Source organism: Cinclus cinclus, chromosome 6, assembly GCF_963662255.1.
Source record: "Cinclus cinclus chromosome 6, bCinCin1.1, whole genome shotgun sequence".
In the NCBI taxonomy this organism is placed as follows: Eukaryota; Metazoa; Chordata; class Aves; order Passeriformes; family Cinclidae; genus Cinclus; species Cinclus cinclus.
In genome coordinates this window covers 47,382,400-47,405,817 of record NC_085051.1, presented here as the reverse complement: position 1 = coordinate 47,405,817, position 23,418 = coordinate 47,382,400, and the positions used below count along the sequence as shown (strand labels likewise).

Here is a 23,418-nt window from a genome sequence, read left to right as displayed (position 1 = left end):
GGCTGTCTTGAAAGTATTTTAGATTTTGTTTTATGAAAATAACTGTGTGCTGGAAGCTGAGTTTATTTTATCTAAATCATCTAACATTTAGTGACAAATAATGAAGTGCCTTATTGGTGTTTTTGTTCTTCAGAAATGGAGGAACAGAACGCTGGACCTGGGATTGAAGATTTATAAAGGATTATGGGATTATACATTGAAGAGCCAGCAGGCGGAATGCCTGAGTGACTGAAGAAAATGGGTGCTAATGCATCTAACTACCCTCACTCGTGTTCCCCAAGGGTAGGGGGAAATTCACAGGCACAACAGACATTCATAGGTAACTCTTTTCAGTTATCTTGTCACTTACGTAAATGATATACACTGCATTTGATTTGCTTGCAGAAATGTTACAGAGAGCTTCTATTTTCTAGGTCACCAGTTGAAATCCATTCAAGCTCAATCGTGCGTGAAATTCAGTACTGTCCATCTGTTTGGCCTATGTATGCAATGAGTTGATCTGCCTTTTGCCAGTAAACAGTTGCCAAGTTATTTAAATAAGTGGAGTTTTCATAATTAAACCATGCATGCTAGTTCTCCCAGTTCAAGAGCAGTTGCTCTCTGTTATTAGTGCTCATACTGTCTTCTACTCAGAATTTATGTCCAACTGTCAGAGCATGTAAAACCCTTGATCATCAGTATTCATTGTAGTATTGACATTGTGTCCAAGTGAATTACCTCCTTACCGCTAGAAGGCTTATCTCTGGTAATAAACCTGTTAGAGTAACAAACAGGCTTGAAGACAGCTTCTCTTCCCTTTCCTGTTTCTGTCAATGGAGAATGGGGGTACTTACTGTCCTAAAAGTATTATTTGCAGGACAGGACCTTGCTTAGCTGGAGATATGTGTTGAAGTGCCCTTAAGAAAGTATTTTCTCATCCTAGTCATAACTGGGGCAGCCATTACCTTTTTGTGTTTTTCGGTCTAGTACAAAGAGACCTCAGTGTAGATCTAAGTACTGTCACACTATAAATAATAAACAGCTATGTTATGAATCTGAAAGAAGGCAGTCTCTGAGGGGAAAAAAAACCCAACCCTGACAGCCTGAAGAATGATCTTAGCAGTAAATAACATCAATAGTTTATAAATGCTTTTCTCCTTTATGCCTCAGCTTGCAACGCTGCATAAGTAGTTATTGATATTCAGTGTTACTTCTCTTTTTAATCACCACTGAAAGCAAAATTATATCCTTAGCAATGGAAAAATAGACTTACTTTGTAAATTTTCTCTCTTTTCTCAGCTTTCATAGCATTCCTCACTCTGAGGTCTCATTTGAGGACAGACCACAAAATGTTACATGTAAAGATGTGTGTGCTGTCACAGTATGTCAAGCAAGAACTTTTAGTCCTAACATCATGGATATCCAAGCTGTAAAGTTCCTCTTGAGGGTTTATATATTTTCAATGTATCATAGGTAACTAGTAAAGGATTTGCTCCAGTCTGCATGTATGCTTTGTAAAATGTGGCTAAAATGCTTTTCTTATGTGTTTTGGTGTTTTTTAATCTGCCACTATATTGAGTGAAGAGAAACTCTTAGAGACCTTGAAACAGGCAGATTTGCAGGCTGAAACACATTTTGAGCAGATTTGAAGAGATTTCCAAAGGCTTCATTAAATTCCCAAGAAACTTTCTACATGATATGTGGAAGGTTCAGTTGATGCTCTTCATTATTAAACTCAAAATAGAAACCTATTATGTAGTGTGTCACAATAAATTTACTGACCCCCATTACTTATGGGAAACTATGGCTAAGACTCTTTTTGAGGAAAACCTAAAAGCATGTGCTTGTCACCTTAGGGAAGGCAGATGAGCATTTTGGGTAAAATTCTTTCTGAAATATCCTGATACTGTGGGGCTCCATGAGTGTGCTATTTACATCACATGGGTACATCTCTTCTTCCCACTTCGTGGCATTTGGCTCTTTCTTATTTTGATTTTTGTTTATGTGATTGGTTTTTATAGATGTCTCAGTAGAAAATAGGTGCATCCTAAAATTGATAGCTGAGATTTTTGTCGCTTGCCAGAATAATAATGTTTTAATGTTGGATCAGCTTTTACATGCTTGGGATTTAGGTGTTTAATTCATTTGTTGGGGGGGGGGTGTCTGTTTATTTTTATTCTATTGTGGGGGTTTTTTATGTAGAAGGCATTGGATTTATTTACTGCCCTAAAGCAGAACTGGGAAATAAAGCTATAATAGCTGCATAATATGCATTAGTTGCCTTATTCCTGGAAACTGGAATTAGGCCTGTGGGGTTTAGACATGCTACTTTACCATTAAAGCACTACACCATGTTTCATGCTAAATGTAGGATGAATGCTGAAGTCTGACAACTGATATGGCAAAGCACAGTGAGCTTCTCTTGTTAGTTGACTTCATTCTAGTTTGCTTATAGTTTATGAAGAGGAGAGAAATCAGTAAAAATAATGTAGTGTGCTTACTGAAAAATAATACTTTTGTTTTAGCAAAAGCTTAACTAGTCATCTTCTTGCTGTTTAGTCTCCAGCATTCAGGAGGAGGATGTTACACCATTTCCTAGGGTGGTACATCTGTTCAAGATGTTTGCTTTTTAAAACAGAACTCTATAATTAGATATTAAAATGTGTGGGCATGCAAAGGACTAAACAGATCCCATTTTTCATTGTCAAGTTCCAAAGCAGCTACTCTTGGCAGTCGTCTGTTTCTGTAAATATTTGTGCCAAGCTGGGTATGGTCTAAGGGCATAAAGCAGCAATTGCTTTTGAACACCATTTAATAGATTGGTGCCTTTTAGTATCGTGCTGAGGAATAATTTATTTTTTCCTACTTTCAGTGCTGCTGCCTTATGAAGGAATACAGGCAGCCCAGAAATGTTCTCTTCCAGATTCTTTCTTTGAGGGATATGGAGCCACCAGCTGTTGTGAACCCAGGGAGGCTATGATGGTGCATCTCTGTTTCTTACAAGAAGCAGTTGTGTAGTGGTGCTTTTGTAGCAGTGTTTTATCTGTTTGTAAGGGTTAATAGCACTGTTTGCAGTACGTCCAGTTAAATCTTGTAAGTAGCTCAGGTTACACAGAGGTTTGAATGGCATTTTAGCATTTTATGGTGATTCATGTGCAAGTAATACCTCATAGCAGCCTTCAGGGAAGAAAGAAATTGAGACTTGCGCTGTCCTAGTTTTTCTTTAGTGGAATGTTAGAGAATGTTCTGCACTCAAATTTGCCATTGGAATCCAAAGTACTTCAAATAGAAGTGAGCTGGCATGTTCTCTGGAAGGAGAATCTGTCACTGTAGAGTGGCCTAAGTGTAATTACACTTTTATTGTGAAATGTACCTCTTTAAATGAAGCAGAAACTCTACACTTGTCTTTATCAGCAGGAGGCTGAATCTCTAGTCATATCTAGTATAGCATGTGGAAGGAATTTTTATGGTGGATTTTGCAGCATAACCTCTTTGTTGAAGTTGTCTTGAGTTACTCCTGTTATTTTCATTTAAATTGATATTCTTTTCACATCTTGAAATTTCAATATGATTAATAACACATTGCCTGATCAAGCAAATTTTAAACTTGGATAAAATGGTTAGATGTCTTTCCTCAAATAAAGCAAAGTTCCCTTTCAAAGTTTTTTTTATAGGAGAAGAATCATAAAACCTCTGGATTGCGTGATTTGTGGGAGTTTTAGTTAGCTTGACATAAAAGCCACTGTGTAAGTTTGCTTAGTTATTGAGGCTTAAACAAAAAAATTACAGAACTGTTAGATTGCTACAGCTGCCTTAGTCTCAGATACAGCTTTGGGTTTCTCCTGTGTCTTTCAAAGTTCAAGAAATACTTGAAATCAAATGGTCACTAAATGCCCTGTGTTTTGTCAGACTGGTCCATAACATCACTGTCGAAACAGTGTCACAAAACAGCATCACAGTGAATCTGCCTGAAACAGGTGGAGCTGGGAGATTGCAGTGACAGAACAAGTTGTAAAAGGCACCACAAGCTCTGGTTCCAGGATGGGCTTTGGAAGATCAAAAAAAAAGGCAACAAGTAGTAAATCTACACAAGTGTACTAATAGAAGCTTGAAGTATTCCTGACTGAAAACGGACAAATATTATTTCAGACAATATGTGATTGTTACTGATCTGTGTAGCATTTGCAAATGTTTTCTTCTCATTCTTCTTTGGAAGAAGTGGGAGTTGGGTTTGTGTACTTCTTTTTCTCTTTTCTTGTCATATCTGAGGTTCTTTACCATCTGGCTTAGAGTGAAAGCCCTGTAAGTAAACTTAAATTAGAAAATAACCCTTAAGCAAGCCTCTCACGTTAAAGCCATGTTTTTTTAACTCCTTTTTTTCTGAAACACTACTTTGGTTCTCCATTACTTGTAGAAATGCAGATTCTAATTCCTTTTATTCTCACTGCATGGCTGAATTATTAGTTCATAATATAATTCCCCTATAAATTGTTTTTGAGAAGAAAAATAATTATACTTAAATTGTATAATGCTCTGTTCAAAAGAAATCTTTGATAATACAGTAATACTTCCATTCTCCATATTCTTTTTAATGGTGTGTATACACAAATTGGTATTTGTAGTTCTGTGGAAAGGAGTCCATTTGGTTTTCAGATGACAGAATTTTTACTTTTCTTGCTAAATTTGCTCTGAAATTAATCCTTGAGTGTTTTGGTACTGTGTTTTCTTTTTTTTTTTCTTGTGACTATAACTGTCTGATGCCAGGTACACATATATTGTTTTAACGATGCTTAATGCTAGAACAGAATTTGAAAACACTTTAAAGGGGGGACTGCTAGTATTTCACTAAGCTATTAGGCTTAGAAAAAGCTAGTACAATTAGACTTTTAATACTACAGCTGCAGTATTCTCTCCCTGCTTAGCTAAGAGTACCATATGCTACAGAGCTACATCAACTGGCACTGCTTGATTCTTAAAATTGAATATATTTTTTTTAAAAGCCCAACAAAAAAAACAAACAAACAAAAAAAAATCCCAAAACCCAGAAAACAATAAACTTTGTAGATGCAAATAAAAGGCTTTGTTTATTGCCAGAAAAGGCTTCAGTCCGATTTTCGGTTGCCAAATTATTTGATGTGAGAAGGAAAAGTTGTATAACCTGCAGAATCATTGATGGAGTATTTAGGTGTTATGGACCTTCATGTTAAATTTAAAGAATAAATGTGTTCAATTTTCCTTTTTGCCTTTAGGGACATCATCCTACTCTCATCAAGGTTTTGGCTGTGAATCAAAGCTGTATAGCCTTGACCATGGCCACGAGAAACCTCAAGACAAGAAAAAGAAAACCTCTGGCCTTGCCACCCTCAAAAAGAAATTCATTAAGCGTCGGAAATCGAGCCGATCTGCTGACCATGCCAAGCAGATGCGCGAACTCCTCTCAGGCTGGGATGTCAGAGATGTTAATGCATTAGTAGAAGAGTACGAAGGAACATCAGCCTTAAAGGAACTTTATCTACAAGCTAATTTGGCAAGACCAGAAGCCAGGACGCTACAAAAAGACATGGCTGAACTTTATCAATACAAATACTGTACTGATGTAGACTTAATATTTCAAGAAACTTGTTTTCCTGTGCACCGTGCGATATTGGCAGCAAGATGTCCATTTTTTAAGACACTGCTTTCTTCCTCACCAGAATATGGTGCAGAAATAATAATGGATATTAACACAGCTGGCATAGATATGCCTATGTTTTCTGCTTTGTTACACTACCTTTATACGGGCGAGTTTGGAATGGAGGATTCGAGATTCCAAAATGTTGATATTCTTGTGCAGCTTAGTGAAGAATTTGGAACACCAAATTCCTTAGATGTTGACATGCGTGCACTGTTTGATTATATGTGCTACTATGATGTGGTTCTTAGCTTTTCGTCCAACTCTGACCTAGTTGAAACTTTTGGTGGAAGTCAGAGCTGCCTAGATGAAGAGCTCAGAGCTCACAAAGCTATTATTTCGTCACGATCTCCCTTTTTCCGTCACTTGCTGCAGAGGAGGATACGAACTGGTGAAGAAATCACAGACCGAACTCTACGGACTCCAACTAGAATTATATTGGATGAATCTATCATACCAAAAAAATATGCCAAGGTCATTTTGAACTGTATGTATACAGACGTGGTGGACCTCTCCGTTTTGCACTCCAGTCCTTCAGTGGGCAGTTTAAGTGAAGTTCAGGCTCTTGTAGCAGGAAAACTAAACATGACTAGGGCTGAAGAAGCTATGGAGCTTTATCACATAGCGCTGTTCTTGGAGTTTAACATGCTTGCACAAGGTATGTAATACTGTTGTCTCTGTAGAATATATGACCTTATCAGAACAAGTTTTAGCAATTTTGCAGTGTAGGGATGCTTATTGTCAGCTGTCAGTGGCTGACAGTTCCTTTAGAAATGGAATTTGTTTTCCATCTGTAAGTTGTCAATAATGCAACCATTTTCTAGGGACAGAAGAAATGCCATGCAAGAGATTTAGTTGTATGGTGCATCACTGTTTAAGCATGTTAATTTTATCAAGTATGTATAACTGGTCTTGATACTTCACATGCTTATTTGCTTTCTGTAATCCTATTTTGGGTGGAAACTACAGAGAGATCCTTGTTGAGAGGAGGAAATATTTAGACTTGTTAGGAAGTGTCTGTATATGTTAACAAGGTTGTAAACTTCAATGACTATTTCTGTAGTTTATGTCAAAGATACCAACCCTGCAATCTTGCTGTTGGAAGGAAAACTTAGACAGCTTAATTGCACTAGTCTTAGGTCTTTAATGTCTGCCCCTTTGTGAACAGAACTGAAGGCAGGATCAGTCAGTATTTCAGACATGAAGTTCAGAAAGTTTTACTACTTTTGTTATTCTTGAAGATCATTCAAATCTTGATTACATGCAACTTCCTGACCTGAATTACTCCAATCTCAGGTGAGGTGTTCAAGCACTGATAAGTGAACTAATGGTACTTCTTGTGGTGGCAGCTTTGCCTGAAGTTTTATCTGTTGGTGTTTGAGCTATTTAGTGGCCATATGATGTGTAATGAAGTGTGGGAATTGCTTCAGTATGGGGAATTTCACTTTTGAACCAAGAAAAGGAAAATGGAACTCACTGGTATATCAGCAACAGAATTTGTTTAACCTAGTTCAATTTTTTTAGCAAAAGTTACTTTTTACAGTAGATCTGTACATCCATAACTTCTAGCTGCCAAATTTTGCAAGATTGAAACCTTATATTGTAAGCTGTAAAGTTGTTCTAAGTGAAAAATAGGAAATTGATAAAGAGTGGACAGGAAAGGGCAGTATAAGCACTGCAGGAAGAGGTCATATTTTTAGTGGATTCTCCTAATAGTTACATGAAACTGAGAGTGATAAGGGTGTGAGAAACTAACAGAACTACTGTAGCTCATGTGGAGTTTGCCATTAGGAAACTAATTTTCAGATTGTGCCGAAAGCTGAAATAATTGTACTGCAATAAAACTGGCACAGATCAAAGGGGATGTGTTCTCTGAAGCAACATGCTACAGGATGCAATTGGGCTGTTCTGAGGCTCAAAATCATCCAATCATAGAGCCTCTCAGGATAGAAGGGGCCTCAAAAGATCACAGGATGCAACATATCCAAGTGAGAAATGAGCCTCGGTGAGATTGTGCAGCATTCTGTCCAATCGCTTCTTGAAAACGGCCAGTGATGGGGACCATACTGTGTCGCTGGGGAGATTGTCCTAGTGAAGTGATTGTTCTCATTGCAAAAATGTCTTGTGTTGAGATGTTTCCCAGTGCACCTGTTGCCTCTTGTTCTCTTCATATGGCTTCTCTCTGAGAAGAGAACCTCTGTCCTCTTTATAGCTGCTTTACAGTAGCTCAAGGTCTGGGAATACTATGACAAGGTCCCCTGAACCTTCTGTTCTTGAGGGAGAAGAGACCTAACTTCCTTCAGTCTTTCCTTGTATGCTAAATTCTCCAGTACTTTGATCAACATCATGGCACTCCTTCAGACCCTCTCTTATCTATCTGCATCTTTCTTATTTTTGTTGTTTCCTTCTTGGTACACCAAGAAACTTAATGTTTCAGAAGGGACAAGAGGTTTTACTGTAGTTGAACTACGGCATTAAGTTAATTTCTATATGATACGCACAAGCTAATAGTACTTGAGAACAACTGTGTAGATCAGCTGAAACCCAGAAATGAAAATGGGTTTAAATTAAAGAGGTGATGCAGTTTCTCAGTTTTAGTGTATGCATGTGTTTAACAAGTGCTAAAAGGATTTAACGTGCTCAGGGAATACTAATGAGAGAATTAAATGGTGGATTAAACCTTCAGTGAGACGCTGAATAATTATGCACTGTTTCATAAATGAACAGGGTGCTATTGTTTTCTTCAGCTTGGAAACCTAAACTGGAATAATTGTGATGTAGAGGTGCTCTGATGAAGTTATAGCAAAGCAGACAAGCCATGACAGGGAACTTTCAAGAGAAACTTAGGCAAATTTATAGATAGAAAAAATGGTTTTTATTTTCTATCTTGGTAAATACTGAAAAATGAGCTGATATTTTATTTGGTGTTGAGTTTGTTTCTGCTTGCTTGAAGTTGAGCTCACTTGTATCAGCACATCCTAAACTGGTACTCTTTTCAGTAATGCAGTGCAGAACAATGCTGCTCTGGAATGTATATTCCATGAGTCAGTGGTAACAAGATCTCTGCTTTTTCTTGGAAGTTTTCCCCCAGTACTGCATCTAAGAGTAAAAGAAAGGCAGCAGAAGGAGCTGCACTGCAGCAGCGCGCTTGAGTGGCTAGAGCCAGTGAATGCAGCAGTGCAGGCTTGGTCTTGGTAGCCCTCTGGATGAACTGGAGCTGTAGTGTTTTGAGGGTGGTCATAGGAAGAAGGTAGAGGGATGTACTGTCATTCAGAGGTTTTCTTCATTCCGTAGTAAATCCCATTCTGGCCAGAAAACTAGTGAGATTGAGGGGTGGGGCTGTTCTTTTACACATAGGGGAGAAATTAAGTAAAACTAGCAAGTGTTGACATCTATTAAATTATCAAATACTAGAAAATGTAGGTTTGGCACTCTTTCAGATATTGAAATTCTAGATGTTGACTTCACCTAATTAGGATTTTACAAATTGAAAAGAGGAGAAAGCAGTAAGCACTCTGTAGATCTGTTGTCTTGGTTTGAAAGACAGGTGTTTGCTAAGGAAAGCAGAAGCTTCCCTTTGGACTGAAAAAAAACCGTGATTCTTCCGATTATTATAATTTTGGAATTAAGAGAGCTCTCAGGCAAAGATATGGGGGTAGGAATAACAGTTCTTTACTAGTGTATCTAACACGACAAACAAGAACAACAACAGCTATGAAATTACCCACAAACAGAACAGTAACTCAGTCCCAGTGTTTTTTGGCTGCAGGCACCTTTTCCCTGAGCTGCAGTTCCCGGTGCTGGGGGCGGGCAGGTCCCACAGAGCCGCAGGAGGGCTGGGGGTGATGGCAGCACTGTCCCAGGGGGAGAGAGAGATGGAGAGAGAGCTCTCCGCTCACGGTGTGGGTCCCGGTGCTCAGCAGAGTGCTGGATGGTGGTAGTTCACAGCGAGAAGACAGCAGGGCAGGTCCGATGGTGGTTTCCCGACGCTGGGATGGCAGGGATGGGACACAGGCAGCGATCGTCCTTCTCGTCCGAACTCCGCGGGGGAAATGGGGCCGAGGCCCAGCCTTCCGCTTCCTCTTCTGGCTGTTTGAATCTCGCGGGGCTTTTCCTCTTCCCTCCCGTCCCCTCCCCCTTGTCACCAGGGCCCGGTCAACAGGTATCTTAGCATGACAATGGGGAAAATTCCACAGAGGGAAAAAAGGGAGAGAACTAACCCTCAACATCTGTATATGCCAGTGGAGTCAGAATCTAATAGTTTCATACTTAATTTGCAGAGTTCATGTTTAGGTCACTGGTACTGTGCAGACATGGAAGAACTGTTCTGGTATAATCTTATCAAAATTAAAAGGAAGCTTATTTGGTATGGGAGAACTATATGCCTGCACGTGACTGAGATAATTTAAAGATGTGCTTTAATCATGACCACTGTTCTTGTTTCTGACTCAATTGTAGCATCTTATCCTCACTTATTACAGTACTTAATGTGGGGTAGATGAGAGATCTTAATTTCAGTGGTTTTCATCCTATTCCCTGATTTCACAGCTAGCAGACTTCTATGCTGGAAGCTGTCACTCAACACATCTGACTTCTAGATGTTACGCAGAGTGATGTGGAAGAGACAGAGTTGTGTAGGTGTTGGAGGCCACAGAGCAGGCAGTTCTCCTAACATCTCTTAGCTTGGACCTCTGGCAGTGTTTTTCCACTCTGTGGCGCAGCAGCTGTCCAGTTCTACCCAAGTACTGACTGATCCCATCAGCTGGCTTTCTCAGTAGCTGATGTCTTAAGTTTCTTTAGATTTCCACACCCTCAGCTAAAGTTTTCTGTTTCAGCTCACTCCTGCTAGCCAGTTGCAAACTTGTGAAGGCTTGTTTCCCTGGTTTCATGAAAAATATTTTGGGCTTATTTTGTTAAGTCTGGATACTCTTTCCTTCATTTTTCTCTATTTCACTCAGTTTTGCCTGGGTGATTGTAAGTGAGTGTCAAGTGAAGTTGATGTATTTTAAAGCTTCTGATCAGCTGTTTTTATTTTCAAGATTTTAGTTTGATTTGTCTTCAGGGATCTTTCTAAGTATCCAGATGTTGTAATTTTTCTTCAGTTTCAGCAGATGATTCAGCTTTGACTATTTCCATGGAAATTTTTCCATTCCTATCACAGTGATACTCCTTTTTCTGACTATTTCAATTTAATAGATAGTTTCCCTATGATGAAGACAGTGATAGTATGAGTATGTGCCGTTCAAGTAAAGCAGGATGACCTTTATCTAGAACTTCTTCTGCCTTCATCTTAATTTGTTCTAGCTGAGGATTGTCACTTATGTTTCAAGACAAACTGAAATGGATGTTTGAATGAACTAATTTGAGAAAATTTACAAATCGGCAATATATCTGGTCAATAGAGCTGATCATACTGAAACACATTTGTATCTAATGGGACTGACACTGCTTTTAGGGTGCTCTGGTAGTTGTTGCTGTTAAAAGTGAGGCTCTTCAGGGCTTTCCCAGAGGCTATGAGGATTAGAGCCCTCTCCAGGAGGTTAGAGCACATCCCTTAGTGGAACATTTCTGTGCTCTGCCTGCCTGTTTCTGCCCTCTGCTGCAGTTTTTCTGTCTTCATGCTACCTTGCTGCTCTCTGTCAACTGTACTGGTGTAATTAACACACTGACTCAAAAAGATTGGGTTTAATATCACTTATCCCTTGCTCTTCTGTGGCACAATTACTAAAACCAGATCAGTTCCCTAGTCCTGTTCATCAAATATTGTTAAAGTACTCTCCACTTCCAGTCTTACTGTACTGCCCTGCTGATGCAGGGAAGTTTGACTTCAGGCATGTTGGTTTTATTAGATAGCTATATTACACATGTGAAACCTCTACTGCATCTTGGCCCTGTTGCCCACTGTTGTGAATAGTCCCACTGAGGTGGTGGTACAGAATGTTTTGCTGTGATAGGCTTTTGGATACTGGGACCTTATGGAATAATTTTGCCTGAGAATCTTTTCTGTCACCTGATTCAAAAAAGTTTTCTAAAGTAAAACTAACAAAAAATAACTCAGTTTCCAACTTTTTGCTTTTCTTCGCTTTTATTTTAGGAGTTGCTTTTACTCTTGACAAGTATAAGAACTTAAAACTATTGTAAAGCCATATTCAGTAGCACAGCATTTGATCCAGAAGCAGATATTGCCTGACATCAAAAGTAGTCTTGGTCTTAGGATGGCTGAAATACTGAAATGCCAGGGATCCTATGGTAGCAGTGTTAAATCCACATTAAAAAAAAAATCAAAAACTATGGTTCCTGTGATTGCCAGCATGGTCTCTCCTAATGTGACAAACTTAAAAAACACTGAATTCAAAAAACCAAAATTCATTGAATTGAAAATATTGAGCTTCTAGATTGTATTTCAGCATTAAGATGAATTCTTATTACTTTTTTTTTTCATTGGCTCCACTGGCGTGCACAAGTTTAGGGGGAAGGTCTTCACCACAGGATGAGTTACATCAAGGTAACAGTTTTGTAGTAAAAGCTTTGCTTAATGCCACGTTTGCTAATTGTTGAAGGCAGTTAACTTGTCTTCAGTAGTTCTGTTGACTGTCCTGATCCCAAGCCACTTGCTAGAATGCTAAACATAGGCTCAAGCTGTTTCTGTCTGGAAGGACTGTGGGACTGCATTTGAGAGAGAGCTGCAGAAGCAGACAGGGCTTGATGGTAGGGCAGGGTCTATTGGCATCCAGCAAAAGCAATGCATGGAATAGCATAATTTGTGCAAAATCATAGTTATCTTTTCTTTTTGTCGATTCCAGGTTGAATCTCTGAAGGATGGTAATGGTCATAGAAGCTTGTGGGACACATCAGATGGATATTGGGAAGGCTGTTGCTGCCTGAGTATTAAAAAATAGTATTCACATGAAAAAAATGCTCTATTCAACTGTGAAGAGCAATATTGTGGCTCTTAGATGACTACTTCTTTTGCCAAGTGGCTGATTGTTAAAGCAGAAAAAAACTTCTGCCAAAGAAGAAAGGAAATTGGATTCCTTCCATAGCTAGAACTGGGTTGCCCCTATTTATTTAGAGGCCCCAAAAAGACTTTAATTATTACCTTATGCTTACTTCAGAAGAAATACTTTTAATAATCCCACACTTCTGACCCATTGCTAAAATTACTTGGGAAAAAGACTGTTTCATTTGTTAGTCATCCTTAATGAGCTTTTCACCTGATGTTATATTACTGTTAGTTGTGCAATAATTGAATTTTACAGAAGAATTGAGACTGAGCTGGTGCACTTCTTCTATAAATGAGTGTTGCTCAGATTTTTGGAACTGCATTTCTGGTGTCCTTTCAGGGGGCAGGCATCTTCAAAAATAAATGTCAAATGAAATACTAGGAATGGCATTAATTTTGAGATAAGTCTCTGCTCTTGTAGTTTCCTGGTGACTGATTTCAGTGTGTGGGTTTACTTTACTGCCTTTGAAATGGATCAGTCCTTACATGTGATGTTTAGAGTTTGGGGAATTCAGGTTCTGCTGAAGTCAGCTTGCATGCAAGCAGAATAATTGCATGCAAAAGATTGTGTTAGGATTTAGCAGGGGAAGGCTGAGTGCAGATGACCCTAAATAATGGTTTCAAACTGTTTGTTTTCTTATTCATGGGAGTCAAACTCCTCTCTTAAGCAAATTGCAGCTAGTCACCGCGTTCATTCATGTGCCAGGTTTGTTGCTAATTTAACATTTTCCTTTCTTGAGACCCAAAAGGAAAGCTGAGAGACTCGCATGACAAAGTTAAGTGCAATGTCAGCCCTTTGCTGTTTGGGTTAAAATGGATCCTGAAGTGGAAAGCTTCAGACTTCATTTATTCATTTCTGACACATGCTGAAGTATTTTGAGCTTTTTTGGATGATGAGTTGGGTTTTGGATTATTTAGTTGTTTCTTGTTTGTTTGTTTAAGGCTGCTTCTCAGATTCTTGACCAGCACTTTTTAAGACTTAAGACTTCATCCTTAAGGAATCTGGGGAATTCCCCCGTCTAGAGGGGGCAGTTTCACCTCAGTCCATGCAGTGTATTTCAGAACAGTTCTCATCCTCTGCTCTTACCTGTACTGGTGATGCTGGAGTGATGTTCCAAGTGCCTCCAACCCATCTTTGCTGCCTGTGCACTGCTCACTTAAGCCAGTGCTTGCTGTGCAGGTTAGAGGTCAATATCTATAATGAGGCTTCTGTTCTTACTGGTAGTAGTAATGATAATTTGTAACCTCATGGAGATAGGTGGCTCTGAGAGGTGCCACACTGTTTCATTAATGGTGAAGGACAAAGCAGTTGTGTTGAAACATGGCTCACCACTCACCCCTTTGTGAGAAGCAGATGGAGAGTCTGTCTGGGGATGCACAGTGTAATGCTGCATGTGCTGCTTTGGTCAGAAATGTCTGTGCTTTGGATAGCCCTTCTGTCAATGGCTGTGTTCAGTCTTCCGATTCTTAGGTGAATCAGACATGGAAAAAAAAATCATCCAGCTGCTTGTTGAGGAAAGTTTTGCTTAAATAAGAACTGGTTCAAAACTATATATTCAGGCATAGGCCTGGAAAGTTTAGAAATTTTTATTGGTAGAATATTGTTCTGACAATTACCACATTGTGGTTGTTATGGAATTGGGTATAAATGTGTGTGTCTAATAGGATAGGTAAATTTATAACCAGTCTCATGTTTAAACTGTTGCTCTGTACTACCTTCTTAACCCTCCTGTTTAAAGTCCCATTTTAGTGACTTCTGAGTTGTAGCTCCTTTGACAGATTCCCTCCTACTTGAAGAAGCTTGTTCACTTGTTACTACCTACTCCTTGAAAACATATCTTTCACATTATTAGCTACAATGGAAATTGAATGAACACTGTATATTCTGTATGCTGTCCGAAGTAGAAAAGTAAGATTTTTCTTTTATTTCTGTTAATTGTTGCTAGTGTGTATCTATATTTTATCTGTATGCAACCAGTGGAAAACTATGTAGCATCAGGAGACCTGTCTTTGTCTTGACTAGGATTGAGATTACTGTGTTGCACACTTTTTTACTCAGTTTAGTTCAAGAGCTCAGTAATGCAGTATACATCGCTAAACAATGAAGTTTAGTTTTTAGGCATTTTTGAAACTGAGAGAAAAATGATGATGTATAAGAAGTAAAATTGCAGTGTAGACATGTAGCTCTGAACTGTCTGGGGACCTCTTACAGGCATAAGCACAGCTGTAATTTTGTGGCTGTAGTGGGTTGAAACTGGAATGCATAATTCTGAGAAATTTTTCTTTAAATTGCTATCTTGTGCTAAACCAGATGTGCAAATGAAATCAACAAACTGCTGTTGGAGACTTCAAGTTATCAATGTTGTGGTACCATGTGTCTTAACTCCATAGTCCCAGGTACCCATGTTTTCAGTCCTCCCACAATACATCTTCCCTCATTTCTTCCGAATTAGCTCCATTTCTCTTCAGCAGTTTTAACTATACTCTCTCTCCTTCAGAAGATGTGTACCTTCTGAAAGAGTAGATACTAATAAAGCAGTGGGTAGGAAGGAAGCTGTAGCAGACTCTCCATAAATGTGCCTCCCTTCTGCTTCCCTGTCAGAGAACGTGTTCCCTCTCCTGGCACACTCTGTGTCTTGCTGGATACTGAGGCCATTGTGGTGGCCTGGAGCAACCATCCACTGCTTTCTGCCTTCTCTGTGAGTCAGAAAATGATGCTTTACTGCCCTCATTCTGTACCAAGTAGCTGAGTACCAACGTTGTTACATCTTGTGTTTCTTCTCCTCTGTGTGGTCTGTCTCAGGACAGACCAAAGTGATAATAGACAAAGATCCTGCTTTTGTTATAGTTCATAGATTTCTGTGTATCTGTTGTGAACAATAGGGACTCAAATTCTCAATGTTAAAATGTGTTAAACACTCAGGTACCCAAAGGGGGTTCTGATTGGGTTGAACGAGCTTTCCAGTTGTTTATCCAGGCATGCCAGCAGCCGTCATGCTTCATGTGCCTTTAAAAAGTAAATAACTGTATATTGGAATCATCAACTGCCGTTAAAAATATTGCACTTTTAGTCAAAGTATAACCTTGTTTTCAACCTCGATCTGTAGGGCACCCATCTTTACTCTCACTGGGTGTATATAACCCTTTCTATTACAGATTTGGCTACATGTATTATTCCTTCAAAGTGTCTCTGTAACAACACTGTGGATTGTTGCCCTTGTTCTGTAGGCTGTGAAGATATCATTGCTGAGAGCATCTCGCTGGACACCTTAATTGCCATTCTGAAGTGGAGCTCTCAGCCGTACGGTTCCAAGTGGGTACATCGCCAGGCACTGCATTTCCTCTGTGAGGAGTTCACCCAGGTCATGACTTCAGAGGTCTTCTACGAGCTCAGCAAGGACCACCTGCTCACAGCTATTCAGTCTGACTATTTACAGGTAACCTGCAATGCAGAATACAGCTGGTCCTGCTAGAAGCAGGATGTATTATATATATCATTGCTAGGAAATGCTTGAGAGTAGTTGATTTTAAATTGCAGGGCTTGTATGCACTAAGCACTCCTTCTATAATATGTGAAAAAATGAAATGGAAGTAGTGATTAAGAAAATAGCTGTGTTCTTGGCTTGTAGCACGACCCAAGTGTGGTATATGCTGTTGCTTACAGGTGTAATAATAGTTTATAAATGGATGCAAATTATTTTAAACAGAGCATTTCTGAACCTAACATTTGCCTTGCATATTTTAAGGGATTTATAAAATTACAAGGTAAGAGTAGTGTTGCTGTAATGACACACATGCTAATTTGGGGCAGTGGGAGCTAATATGCTAGAAGTGGTTCAGAAAACTCAATTTATTTTCATGGAGAGAGAGAAATACCTCTTTGACTACTATTGCAGGAATTTTTTTTCCCTGTGATTTGCCTGCAGTGATTGTGTGGTTTTAGGGGGAGAGAACCATACTGGCCAAAAGAAAGATTCTGAATTTTGCTGCTATTGCTCTTCAGGGGAGATATCTGTATAATGATGACCACCCTTTAATAGCTTAAAGATTACTATTTTTTTAAACTTCATGCATCTCAATCTTACTTTTTTGTAAGGGTTAAGTGCTAGGGATTATTTGAAGTCTTATTTTAAAAGTTTTGTTTACTTGAAACACTTCAGAAATTGCAGTTAACTGTACTGTTGTTCTTCCATGAGAGCTTATATTGCTGAATTTGTAATGTTAAACAAAAGCTTGAAACACCCAGAGGTGGAACTGCCCCCTTTAATTAAATTTAATAATTCAAACTTTATACCTATAAGTTTCCATACTAAATATTTTTTTTCCTTCTGTACAAAACTTCTTCCTCTTCCTAGGGATTCAGTAAGTAATATGAATCTAGAAATTATAGTGGTGATATCCTGTAGTACAGCTTAAAATATTAGGAGAAAGTGGAAAGCAGATCATAAAGTGGAAGTACTTCATGCTTAGGTGCAACTGTGGTTTTTTAGAGCTGTAAAAGATCTGTGATTTGTTTTTGTTTTGTATGTGTGCATGTGGCATTAAGCATATACAGATTACTGACTTTCTCTTTCTACAGGCAAGTGAACAAGATATTCTTAAATATCTGATTAAATGGGGAGAACACCAGTTGATGAAGAGGATAGCAGATCGAGGTGAGGATTAAACCAAATAAACCAAAATTTATGGCAGTTCTATTTTGTGAGTCCTCTGTAACTTAGGGAAATTCAGTCTACTTTGTCCATAATATAGTCAAAACAAAGCAAATGCTCTTGCTTTCTTTAAAGGTTTTGTTATCTAAAATGGCAACACAGCATTCGGAGGAAGATGGGATTGTTCAGCCTGTAGAAAAAAAGGCTTAGAGGGGATCTTAGCAGAGTCTATAAATAACTAATGGCAGGAAGCAAAGAAAATAGAGCAACACTTTTCTCCTGGCACCCAAAAGAAGATAAGAGGCAATGAGGCATTAACTGAAATACAAGAAGTGGTGAAGATGGTCAGACACTGGCACAGGTTGCCCAGATTAGTTGTGGGGTCTCCATCCTTGGAGGTCTTCACATCCCAACGGGATGCAGTGAAAGGCAATGTGTTGTACCTTGCCTGGGGAGCTGTGGGAAGTGGGCATTGATTATGACTGAACCAATCTTTTAGAGCTCTTTTCAAGATCTGTGACTGTCTGATTTTGAAGTCTGGTTGGTTTCCTGTTGTTTCAGAATGATTTTTCTTGTAACTAATTAATTAGATAAAAACCCCCTGCAGTATCTTGTTATACAGGCTTCTCACAGTAGTCTTAATTTATTGGGTCAGCCTTTTGCTTCAGTTTGAGTGTGTCTCTCTTACAGGAATCTGTGGTAGTGAGAAACAAGCCAACAAGTGGCACCAGTGTTTTCCCTAAAGTATAGGTAAATTTTTTTATGAGCCTAGATACACATTATTGCTATAGTGGCAAAGAGCAAATGTGAGGATCTTGTAGTTCATCTGCACTATGAAGTGTCATATAGTGCCACAAGAGGGACAGAAGGGGAGAAACCTGCCTAAGTAAAAACAGAGCAGTACTGGTATAACTACTTTCTTGGGAAGGCTGACCATACTTTTGAAATCCATTGTTACTGCTTGCAATACAACTGCTTTGTCATGGACGTGTTTTATGAAATGCAACAAAAAGTTAGTTAGGATGTGCTTGTGTTGTCCTAAGTAAGTATTAACCTATTTCCAAAACAGGATTTTCCAAGTGCTTGTCCTAGGGCACATTGGAGCATACTGGAGCCAATTAAACAGTAACAGACCTGGGCTGGGACAGAAGCTTCTCCTTTGGGATCACTGCACAACTTCTTGCTCTGGAATTCATTAAGTAAACAGCTCACATCTCCTGTCTGGGATCATTAGATAACACAGTGAGCAAAAGCAGAAATAATAGCGACGCCAAATTCTGTCAGATTAGGGCCAGACTTACTCTAGTAATTTCATCTAAATTCCTCAGTGACACTCCTTATATTGCAGCTTTGAATGTGTGATGGTGTCACTAAAATGCCACAAAGCATTAGAGAATGTAATGAGCTGTGGCCAAAACTTGTGCCATGTGTACTGAGAGAGGGTGGGTACGTTTGACAGGTTTCCTCAAAGAGAGAAGCTAATCAGTCGAATTTCAGTTGGGCACAACACCTAAAATACACATGTGGGCTCTGAGGCCATCTTGCTGTCTCCAGGAAGATGCCACTTCTGCTACAAATAGGTGTCATGTGGCCATGAGAGCAATTTGAGTGGGCTTGACACTGTTACTGAGGTGGATTACACAAGGAAGCTAGAACAACGTGTATCTGAGGACTCTTCAGACCTTAATTTGTAGAAAGTCTTTGTAAACTGCTGGGGAAAGGCAGAGGAGCTACTGGAGAGAGTCCTTGGGGGAACTGCTATCAGGGAGGTACACCTGCTTTCATAGAATAGCTCTTAATAGAGCTTTCCAAACGTTGATTGCAAATGCTATGTTTGTATTTTCTGCCTGGCTTACACTTTGAAACTGGCAGCTATGCCAGTGAGCTATGCTGGTATAAACTGAACCTGTCTCTGTGGATGCTTCATATAAGATTTTAAGGCATGAGGTAGAATCATAGAATCTTTTAGGTTGGAAAACACCTCCAGGATCATGGAGTCCAACCTTTGACCAATCCACTACCCTGTCAACTAGACCTTAGCAGCAATTGCCATGTTTGGTTGTCAGTTTAGTGGAACAGAGGGCTATTGATAGAAAATGAGAATTTTCCTTTCTTTTCTATAACTTCCTGTAAAGCCCTGTATCTCCAACTATCCGCTTTAAACTTTCTGATGAAAACTTAGCGCATCTTATTCCTTCCCACAGAGCCTAATTTACTCAGTGGTACTGCTCACAGTGTGAATAAAAGAGGTGTGAAGAGGAGAGATCTTGACATTGAAGAGCTGAGGGAGATCCTGTCTCCACTTTTACCTTTTGTCCGAATTGAGCACATCTTACCCATGAATAGTGAAGTACTGAGTGATGCAGTAAGTCAGATACCATCTCTGGGTTCTTTGTACTTCACCTGTTGCAGTGTTTGGGCGGGAGGGGTTTTTTGCTTTGGTGGGTGTTGGTTTTGTTTATTTATTTTAAAGACTAACATCTAAAATGTTATCATTGAGAGTAATAGATGTATAACACTCTTGTTAGGTTTTGCGTTCTTTAAATCTATCAAAAGAGCAAAGAAAAATCAGTGGTGTAAGGATTCAGTGTAAAGAATGCATTTATTGCAAGTTTTCACCATATTAATATTTTAAAAACCGTAAAACTCTTTCTTGATTCTTAAAGATGAAGAGAGGCCTGATTAGTACTCCTCCTTCAGACATGCTACCAACATCAGAAGGTGGAAAGTCAAATGCCTGGCTGCGGCAAAAAAATGCTGGAATATATGTGCGGCCAAGACTGTTCTCACCCTATGTGGAGGAGGCTAAGGTAATACCAGCAACACTTGACTGTTCTCACATTGGAGTCACCAGGGGGTTCTGTAAACAGGGAAAGATTTTGGGATGTTTTGTGTCTTTTTACATGTACTGGCCTAAAATACTAACATTTTCAGTTTAACAAGACTTACAAGATTGATCATCAGGCTCAAGTCTCTAGAACTGGTCAGAAAAATTTCAACAAATTTTTTTTTGTCGAAATTGAAATGTTTGCAAGACAGATCTTGATGAAATTCCACCGGAAACAAAGCAACGTTCTGAGGGAAACCTCCCTGGTTTCCAGCCAGTTTGCCAGCCCAGCTCCTCGGCAGCCCTCCTGGCAGGCGGATGGCAAGGTGAGAGCCTGAGAGTCCCAGTCTGCAGCTAGTCAGCAACCTTGGTGCCAGCTCTTTCAGGCTCCCCAGCTCCCACCAGAGCTGGGTGGGGAGCTGCTATTCCACTCGGCAGAGGACTGATATTTCATCTTCTTGTTTGAATCAGAACATACCCAAAATCTTGTGATCCTCCGCAAAATGGAATAAATATCCTGTGTCAAATCTGAATGAAGTCCTTTGTTTCCCTCTCAGGCAATCGCTTCCCTATTTAATTTCTTGCATGAACACTGTCAGGATCTTGTGGCATCTCTGGTGGTGACATTTGTGGCAGGGTGGAGATGGTGCTGTGTGAGGCAGGAATGTACCACAATCTGTTTGACAGAATGGGAGCCTTTTGTGTCACTGAGCAGTGCCACCACCTCAGGTAGCTGTGACTTGAGAGCTTGTGAGTCCCAGCAGTGCAGGTGACAACCAAACAAGAGGGTTAGGTGAAGCTGTGTACATCCACATCACCTACAGACTCTGACAGCTGCTCTGGTCAATTTGGAGCTTTTTTTTTGAGCCCTGCACCTAGGAGAGAAAATGTTTTCTAGAGGTATAAAATGTTGTTGATGTCCTCTGTGAGGGAAAGGAAGAAATAAAACTACTTTGCATTTTGGGCACAGGAATTAGAGAGCGCCAGGTGGCACTAAAATAGCAAAGGAAGACTAGTTGGTTAAAGTGTTCTCTTTGTGTCTTGGATTGCTAAAACTAACAAAAACATGATAAAATCTTTGACTCTTCGTTTTCAGGTATATGCAATGAGAGTGCTTTAGTATTTATCTAAAGTAGAAAGTGCATTCTAGCAAGCCCCATACCCCTGTCAGAATTCCTACTTGTTAGTACTGGTTTCATATTATGCTGTTAATATTTTTTAAAGCATTTTAAGACTTTTTAACCTTAGGGAGAGGACTCTCATTCATAGTCTCTAGTAACTTTACTCCTCCTATAGATAGTATAATTATTGTAAAATGAAAAAGTTGTGAATGAGTGATGCTTGATTTTTTTTTTCCACTCCTCTGCTAGTCTCCCTTTTTTATGAAATAAATTCATTTGATCTTAAATAAGAATATTGAAAGGCTAGGCATAAATCCTCTTCTGTTCTTCAAGATAGCTGAGGAAAACATGTTTCGTTTTCAGGCTAGTGCCTTCTACTCAATGGCACAGAAAATTGAGACTCATAGGTAGTAATTATTTTAAATCCATAGGGTTTGGCCTTGAGAAGATCAGTTCTAATCTGACAGGTTAAAATAAACAAAGCATCCTTCCCAAACTATTCTCCTGCCTGCTTATAGCTCTGAAAATCAGCTATGATCATGACTGGAAAACAGAACAGAAAATGGTGATGAAAAGCCAGATGTTGTTTGTGACCAGACAGAGTTACTGTGGTGTAGACATGGCTGGACTTGTGTTGCTGGGGCTGTGCTTGCAGCAGTGGCAGTAGGGTTTGTGCAGTGCCTTCATGAGACCCTGGGGCTGTCGTTGCAGTCGGTGCTGGATGAGATGATGGTGGAGCAGACCGACCTCGTTCGCCTGCGGATGGTGCGGATGTCCAACGTGCCCGACACGCTCTACATGGTGAACAACGCGGTGCCCCAGTGCTGCCATGTCATCACCCACCAGCAAGTCAGCACTAACCAGAACAGCCCTCCCTCAGTTATAGCCAACGAGATCCCAGGTAAGCTGCTGATCGTTCCTGAGACGAGTGATCTCCTGGGAGTGTGTGGGTGCTTGGGCCTGGGGGCAGCGAGTGTCAGTTACTGAACTTCATCATTTCCTCGGAGAGTAGCTCTGCTCCGGCAGTAGTCCTTTTGCTTTGGCCTGTCCTGAAGACATTAACTGGTTTTGGATGGCAGAGTAACTAGTTAGAGAACAAAACCTTTGGACTGGTTAAACGCAGTTGAACACTTGCTGGAGCCTGGCTCTCTATTCTCAGAATTTTCTACAGTGTTTTCAGTTTTCTACAAACCAGTTCTCTAATATAGGTAAGATCTGGAAAATAGGTGAGTCTGGAAAATTTCTTTCAAAAATCAAAAGCTAGAGACCGTAACTTGAAAGGAAATCAGCTGAACTCAGTATGCCAAAAAAGTGCTGGAAGTGGGCACTCAAAACACATTTACTTCAATTTACCAAATCTGCTGAAGCTAAACCAACTTAATTCCTTGTGGAAGAATGTGTCAGAGTACATTTTTATAGACTCAAGTAAATATGTCCTCTCTTGACTTCAGGATGATTGGTGTAATATTCCCCATAGGCAAGCTAAAAAAATATATACGTAATATATTTTGTCATTTATGCATATGTTCTTTTGGTGTCAGACTAGAAGAATGTATCTAGTGCAGTTCCGAAAGCATCTAGCTCCTCCTGCCTTTCCCTGTCCCATTAGTACTCAGTGTGCATAGAGAAAGCACTGGCAAAACTTGATGACGAGTTGGAAGGGTCAGTGGATGTTTTAGAAGGCAGGATTAGTTAGCTAAATGGCCAAGATTAAACTTTAATTCAGTGAAGGAAGTGGAAAATGCTGTGCCTATGGCATTCATTTTATAAGCTCTTTGTGTACCAATTATGTCTGTCCTCAGTCAACTATGTTGAAAGGAGGTAGGTAAATTATTCTTACAGATGCTAGAGCCAGGACAAAAGTAATGGATTGAAATTGCTGCAGGAGAATTTAATTTGAAGTGTTAGGAAGATTTGAAACACTGTTTAATTATAAGATTTCTTGGAAAATTTATAGAATGGTTTTGATCTGTTTGCTTCTTGGGTCTGTGAAGAAACTTGATAAAGCTGATAAGAAGCTTCTGAAAACTTCTGTTTGAAAAATTTGGTAAAAGTACCAATTGTTTGTTTAGAAATTTGGAGCTTTCAGTAAAATGTGGCATCTCAGCAGTGCATTATAGTACTTGGACTTCCCTCCCCAGAAAAGTGTAAATATCCTTACCATG

The 23,418-nt window shown here is 39.5% G+C and overlaps 1 protein-coding gene across 3 annotated transcripts in view; it reads left to right on the top strand.

The window, feature by feature from the left end:
- The first annotated feature begins 235 nt into the window (after positions 1 to 235).
- BTBD7 (BTB domain containing 7) overlaps positions 236 to 23,418 on the top strand; it is a 31,692-nt gene continuing 8,509 nt past the window's right edge. Inside the window, exons 1-8 of one of the 3 annotated variants that reach the window (XM_062495508.1) lie at positions 236 to 319; positions 5,229 to 6,308; positions 15,882 to 16,090; positions 17,233 to 17,308; positions 19,510 to 19,670; positions 19,972 to 20,115; positions 20,345 to 20,458; positions 21,965 to 22,154. In XM_062495508.1, the coding sequence (XP_062351492.1) occupies positions 238 to 319; positions 5,229 to 6,308; positions 15,882 to 16,090; positions 17,233 to 17,308; positions 19,510 to 19,670; positions 19,972 to 20,115; positions 20,345 to 20,458; positions 21,965 to 22,154 (2,056 nt within the window). In that variant the 5' untranslated portion in view covers positions 236 to 237. Of the gene's footprint in view, positions 320 to 5,228; positions 6,309 to 15,881; positions 16,091 to 17,232; positions 17,309 to 19,509; positions 19,671 to 19,971; positions 20,116 to 20,248; positions 20,459 to 21,964; positions 22,155 to 23,418 lie in introns of all 3 variants that reach the window. The other 2 variants (XM_062495507.1, XM_062495509.1) reach the window with 2 other exon arrangements.